Here is a 6,836-nt window from a genome sequence, read left to right as displayed (position 1 = left end):
CAAAGGTAAATGTACTCTGATGTGAAGAACGAAGCAAATTTGTTGAAAAAGTTAGAGAGAGTATCATAACATTTTCGACATTACAAAGTAGGTACACAATTCACACAAGTGCAAACAGTGGCCAAACTATATTGCAAGATATGAAATTTATATATCAAGCTCTGACAAGATAATCCAAAATTAAAATTTACATATCAAGCTTTGATGAGATAAGCCAAAATTTGCATACAATCTATACAAAGCTCAAACAAAGATGTGAGCTGACCAAAATGTGTATGAAAGACATGGGCAAGGCCACTCTATGTGGAGCCCTCACTCAGAATCAGGCATTAGTCCCTACAAAAACTATACAAGATGCTTTTTTTGGTATACCAAAACAATGATCTAACATGACAAGGAAAAGCAAGTATATAAATCATAAGGTCAAGGCTTACCGCACTTACCATATCTGCAATGCGTCCCCAATTGAGGTTGGCGCCTTCTAGCTCAAGCTTCTCCAAAAGAAAGTGTCACAAAGAAGTCACACTTCTTGGCTTTGTAACTAACTACTTGTGTGATCATTTTTTACCTCTTTGTTGCTTGAAAAACACATCAATATTTATAAATCCAACTGGTGCTTATGGTTGCTTTTCATAAATTAGTCATAAAACACCCCAAAAAGGTTATTACAAACTCAAAAAGTGCTTGTGAGTGCTTTGTGTCTTGAAAAGTAGTTAGAAGGTAGCCACATGCCCTATGTAGCTTTGAAAGTATTGGTGTCATGACTACTTTGAAAGTATTGGTGTCATGACTACTTTGAAATATTTAAAGCAATCCCACTAGTAGTTTCTAAGCCAAGTGATGATTTTGGCTAATTTGTGACTTCATTGTGACTACGTGTCAATCACAAAGCACTGACAATGTATTTGTAATGCACTTTTTAGCTTTGTAACTACTGGTGTGACTACTTTTTGAATGCTTTATTAGTCATCAAGTAGCATTGTAACTAGTGGTATAAGTCCTTTGACTCTGATCTTGGAAACTGTGTGAGCAAGAGGGGGGTTGTTTGTGTTGCTGATTGGAGGACTGTTTTGGGCCGTACGGGAAGAGGAGAAGTAAGAGGAAGGCGGGCTGATTTGTTGGACAGCCACTTGAAGGTTTAGTTCTTACGCACCCTCCCTTTTCAGTTATACCCCCACAATGGCAAATTTACTTGAGATGACTGAGAAGCGTGTGAAGATCCCGACACTCCCCACGTTCCCAGTGGACGGTCAGTCGGACGAGAACAACTACGGCATATGGAAAGTAATGATGGAATCTATTTTGGAGTCTTACGACCTTGCTGATTTCATTGTTGTTGGGGTTCCACGGCCGGAGTTAGAGAAAGGGAAGTTACCCTCTATTCGGAAAGAACGTGAAGCACAGGCACAGTTATGGGATTGTGTCAATGCCAGAGTCTGTTCTTTCATTTTCCTCAATTGCACATCACAGGTAATCAATCATATGACACTGGCCAGAGGTATATAGAGGTCTATGGCAGCATTTGCCTCCTCTTTATTGAAACCAATATATTTAACATCACCACTTAATTAATCCAATCATAGGTAAATCAAAACCTCTGAATTACAATAAGATACTTTTTAGCGACGCTCGCTAGTCTTATTAGATTGAACATGGAAGAAACTGCAGTTATTCTTTGTTTGGTGCCAACCAGTACTGCGACGCTCGCTAGTCTTATTAGATTGAACATGGAAGAAACTGCAGTTATTCTTTGTTTGGTGCCAACCAGTACTGGTGTCCCTCTTACAGTAAAGATCTGGTGAGAATCAGGTGATTTCACAAAGGTGAGAAAGGAGGGTCGACTCGTCTGGCATCAGGCGTACTGCTGGGAGCAGTTGTTGGTGGCCATGGAGCACATGGAGTGAGCGGACAGCGATGATTTGAGCGGCACGACCGGCAAGTCGTCGCACGTGCACACCTCGAACATGAAGCCATCGGGGTCGTGGAAGAATATCTGCTCCACCCGGATGCTCCCTTCCTCCCACCACCAGCCGCGCATGCGGCACTCCCAGCTCCCTCAGCCGCTCCTCCACCTCCCCTATGCCCTGGCAGTGCGTCTGCACGTGTGGCAGGTCACCGTTCATCAACCACCACCATCCATGCGTAAGTAAATCGATGCTATTACTTACTGAAAAGACCTATGATTATCTTTGGGATTAATCTCCGTCTTATTAGGCACCTCACTACTTACTTGAAAGGACATATGATTATCTTTGGGATTAATCTCCGTCTTATTAGGCAGCTCACGAGGTCAGGCAGCTTGAATCAAGTGGATTCCAATGCCGTAGTTGAAAAGCCTACACGAACATATATGTATATGTATGCCATTGCTCACAGTGATTGATATACATAATCTAAAAAGGCAATTAATATAGAAAGTTAATAATAGCGAGCTCTTAGCTGCTCCATCAAAGTCGAAGGAGCCGGGTCTCTTGACGGGGACAAAGCCAAGTACGCCTTCGTAGAAGGCGACGGAGTTCTCGACGGAGGAGCAGAGCACGGAGAAGTGGTTGACAGAGGAGATAGGCAAGGGCTTGATGGCCATGTGGAGCACGTGAGAAGGGAGCTTGAATCCGATAAAAAGCAGGAGGTAACATCGCAAGGGGAGGGTTGGATATTATAACACCTGGCCGAGTATAAGGATGGGAGGCTTAGGCCAGCGGTCAGCGGTGGTGGTGGCCGATGGTGAGCTGTCCACGAGTATAACGTGCATGTTGAAGGGTGACACGCACGGCCCCACGGTCTCCTAGGGACCTACTGTTCCTCTCGGCGCAAACGCATACATAGAGCGTACAGCCGCTTCAAAGTTTTGGGTGAACCGTGCGACAAGAAGATATGCATGACAGCACATGATGGCATGATTGACGAGACCCTCCTTACATGGCATCGGTCCAAGCCCTTTTCAAAGAATCAAAAACCCACCGACCATTTTGTCGAAAACGATGTTTCTTTTAATGAAGCTATTGCACTACAAAAACAAGTATGATTTTTGATGGGTTAACCCCTCAACACTAAAGGGCACGGGACACTGGGGAAGCCAAAGATTTGGGATCGAGGGTGGGAAAGTGGGGGGACGCTGGCGGCTTCAATCTGGGCCGTCGGATGCAGTGAACTCGGGTAGCAACTGGTGAACTCGGGTTTCGGCTGAGCTGGCGCCCCAAATCGAAATTTAAAATAAACTCAGCCGCCACGTTGGCTTGACGTGGAGGGCAGGCTTCTCCAGCGTGGCTTGCAAAAGGGCAGAATTTCAAATTTGTATGATGACGTCGTAGAGCATGTGTTGCATGTGTTCTGTAAAATCACCACGGCTATGGAAAGCTCTTCTCAGGAATCACTCAGATTGATTCCAGATTTAAACCAGGTACACACACACACAAAAACTCACACTTGCCAATCAACAGGCTCTCTCTCTCTCTCTCTCTCTCTCTCTCTCTCTCTCTATGTGAAGAGCCCCTTACTTAGGTTGATTTTGGATTTAAACCATGCACACACACACTGGATTTAAACCATGCACACACACACTGGAATCCAACGAGTGACACAAGTGACTTCGCGGTGCCATGGCAGGCTAATTGGAATGCATCAAATGAGGCTGATTGGAATGCATCCAATGACACAAATCAGTTCATATTGGATGAGTATTTAGATAATACAACAAGTAGTGACACTACATCAAGTGACGACGCAGATGTATGTGACCTCTTCCAAGATGATAATGAGGGTGTTTTTCCAAGTTCATGGAGTACACCTAGGCTTGATTCATGGGGGGCATTGGATCCATTTACATATACATCAAGCTTTTTTTTCTCTTTCGATGAGAAGAGCTTCTCCTTAATGGAGAAAGATCTTAGAGGAGCTCTCACAGTGACGCTTCCAACATTAAAAGCACACGATGCAAGAGACTTGTTGGATTTGAAGAGGTGGAAAAGAATAAGAGAAGAGCTTTGTTTCAGCCCGCTTCACCTTTGCCTATGTTCGAAATCAACAGGATTGAAAATAGCATACATTGAAGATTGGGAGCGTATTGTCATGGCAGCCCATCGTCCTCTTGAGCATGGTGTTCATCATGGTGTGAATGCCACTATCAATGCAATCAAGGCAGAATGGTGCACCGACAAGAGGAGGCATGGAATTTCTCTTGACTATGTGAAAGATAGGATTATCGCTTGCGGCTGCCTGCTTACTGAGGTCGGGGAACAGACCCCTACGAGCAAAAAGACCATAGCTCCAGCATCAACAATTGTCACAACTAAGTCTCAAGTCAATCAAGAGTTGACCAACATCATGATCAAGCACCAAACAAAGCTAGTATTACTTCGATCCACAAAGAAGCATGGACCATCCAAGTGGGTGCAAGAGTACATGTGCCATAGGGCAGGAAGTATTGCTCGGAGAGGTGCTAACAAGAGAAGATTGCGGAGGTCCAAGAGGTGTGGGTGTCCCTTTAAGGTGGTCTTGCAGCACTCTCATGACACAGAGAAGGTGACCATGCTAGTTCATGATGTTCACGAGGGACATATACCAGGCTCACGTGTTGACCTCTATTACTTGCCCGTGCACCCACGTGTGATTGCTTGTTGCATGGATGACTTGTTCGACGTAGGGACATGTCGTCATGTGGCAAAAATGTCTACATCAAAAGAAAGATTTCACATACAGAATGCCTTGCCATTAGATCGTGTAATCTTTCGCTTCTTCATGATACCAAAAGAGGTGCAAATGATGTCATATCAAATGCGCACACAAGGTACTTTGCTTTGCTTTACCAACAATTCTCCTTGTAACTTTTGGTTGTTTTATACTTCTAATCTGCCTCTCTATCCTTGTAGGAAGATGTACAAACAATGATTGGGCTGCGATGTTTGGAGAGGCTCTTCGTTTGCAAGAACAGAACAAGGTTCTTTATGTTCAACCTTACAGCCAACGTTCTTTATGTTTGAAGCTCTTTCCCCTATTCTTGCCTCTTTATTCATCATGATTTCTTTGTAGGTTCTTTATGTTCAACCTTATAACCCACAAGCCTCTGATGAAAGTAAACGACCCTTTGTCCTCATCATTCAAGATGAGTGGATGCTACAAATTGCTCTTCGTTTCTCACGACACAACACTTGGGCAGTAGATAGCACATTCAAGACAAATGTCTTTGGTTTGCCCCTGTATGCTGCAGTTTTGCCCAACCAAAATGGCATGGGTATTCCAATATGGCTCATGCTATGCACTAATGACATCGGCACTAACCAAGAAAGTGTAGCCTTGGAGTTGACCTTCAAGATGATCTTCACAAGGTTGCATGGAGTTCGTCCGACGGCTATTATCATCGACAAAAACCAGCAAGAGTTGGAAGCCATTATGAAGATTGTTGATGTAGACCCCTATTGCTGGACACAAGATGAAGAAGGGAGACGACACCAAATTGCATGCCATGTCTTGCTATGCTGGTTTCATGTTAAGAAGGCATGGGTAGAGAACCTCCTACCGCAAGTAAGTCACCTTTTAAAAGCTAGATCCATTCTATTGTGCATATCATTATCAGGTGGTATGTATATTCATTTTATTTTGGCTGTGTAGGTTCCAAAAGAGAAGCGAGATGATGTGTATAGTTCCTTGTCAAATCTAATGCAAATGGCAAGTGAAGAGGCATTTGAAGAGAGATACCAAGAGCTCTTGCAGAGATATTCAGCGTATATCAATGTTCAACGATACATCTCGAATGGATGGTGTGCCACCACATGCATGTGGCGGAGAAGGTGGCCAAAGTTTGGGCGTCTATTTTCACATGGAAATGTGGATACAACAAACTTGGTCGAGAGGCTCTGGCAATACATCAAGTACACTCTTCTTGATGCAAAGATAAATAGATCAATTCTAGTTCTGTTACATGCTATTGCAGGGGATTCTCTAACGGGCACTTACATCGGCGGAACGCTACTTGAGTTCTTTAAGAACAAACAAGAAATAGGTAATGACCTCTTTTTTTCTCTTGTGGCTTGTCCCCCCTTTGTTGCTTGACACTCATGAAGAAAAGGTGTCGTGATACTAACCAGCTTTACGTACTTTTCAGCTGATTCTCAACGTTTTAGTATTCATGGATCAAGCAAGAGTCATACGTCCAGATTAGCAGCAGGTGAAGAAATCTTGAGAAGATTTGAGGCTAGTTCGTCCACCCTTCAAGTGATTGATGAGTCCACTTTGCTATTCAAAATCTTGAGTATGTCTTCATCTTCGCAATGGTATCATGTCAGTGTTCAGTCCAACTATTGCGATTGTCCAAGTTGGGGATCTGATTGTAAGCATCTTTATGGAATCCGCCTAATAATTCAACATCATTTTCCACATCTACATGCCATTTTCCCTGTCCTTGATAGTCTTCATTCTCTAAGTCAAATGGACGAGGACATTGATGTTGGGCTAAGTGAGCAGGACATGCCAGATAACATAAAGAGTGGTGAGTGCAAGGCTGTCAACATCAATGAGCAGATAGCTTGCTGCATTCAAGACATGAAAAGGGTTCTACATGTTTTGGAAGAGAATCTATCAGCATGTGACACCAAGTTGAAAGAAGCAATACTCCAGCAATTGAGCATCTCACAGAATAATATTTCAGCTTTGATTATCCCAAAGGAGATTGATTTGCCAATGAGGGGGTCCATCAAACAAATCCAAGCTCATGTTACGCTTACTCGGCTTGGTCACGGGAGACCGCATGAAGTAGCTACAACCGTATGTGATCAAGAGATAGCCTGCTCGCCTCCAACAAAACGTGCTTGTATGACAGGGGTCTTGAGACGTAAGCATCA

General features: G+C 43.6%; 1 protein-coding gene and 1 pseudogene across 2 annotated transcripts; one reads left to right on the top strand and one right to left on the bottom strand.

Annotated features, from left to right (window-relative positions):
• Positions 1-1,632: 1,632 nt before the first annotated feature.
• On the bottom strand, positions 1,633-2,734 carry LOC147640655 (glyoxylase I 4-like; annotated as a pseudogene). The gene is made up of 2 exons (XR_015267418.1): positions 2,231-2,734; positions 1,633-2,096 (listed from the first exon to the last, which is right to left on the bottom strand). The product of XR_015267418.1 is annotated as a glyoxylase I 4-like (transcript).
• On the top strand, positions 2,682-5,914 carry LOC147640654 (uncharacterized). The gene is made up of 5 exons (XM_086810827.1): positions 2,682-2,780; positions 3,057-3,166; positions 3,253-3,400; positions 3,607-4,786; positions 4,869-5,914. Exons 1-5 carry the CDS (start codon positions 2,682-2,684, stop codon positions 5,015-5,017), a joined length of 1,686 nt encoding a protein of 561 aa, XP_086666953.1. The 3' UTR covers positions 5,018-5,914.
• The last annotated feature ends 922 nt before the right edge of the window (positions 5,915-6,836 follow it).

Source organism: Cibotium barometz, chromosome 2, assembly GCF_041138505.1.
Source record: "Cibotium barometz isolate CiBa-2024 chromosome 2, ASM4113850v1, whole genome shotgun sequence".
NCBI classification, from domain to species: domain Eukaryota; kingdom Viridiplantae; phylum Streptophyta; class Polypodiopsida; order Cyatheales; family Cibotiaceae; genus Cibotium; species Cibotium barometz.
Note: the sequence above shows the minus strand (reverse complement) of the source record. Positions and strands in the feature narration are given on the sequence as shown.

Coding starts and splice junctions, on each gene's coding strand:
- LOC147640654 (XM_086810827.1), top strand. CDS start 2,682: ATGGGAGGCTTAGGCCAGCGGTCAGCGGTGGTGGTGGCCGATGGTGAG. Junction 3,167..3,252: donor GTGAACTCGGGTAGCAACTG/GTGAACTCGGGT, acceptor CGTGGAGGGCAG/GCTTCTCCAGCGTGGCTTGC. Junction 3,401..3,606: donor TGATTCCAGATTTAAACCAG/GTACACACACAC, acceptor GTGCCATGGCAG/GCTAATTGGAATGCATCAAA.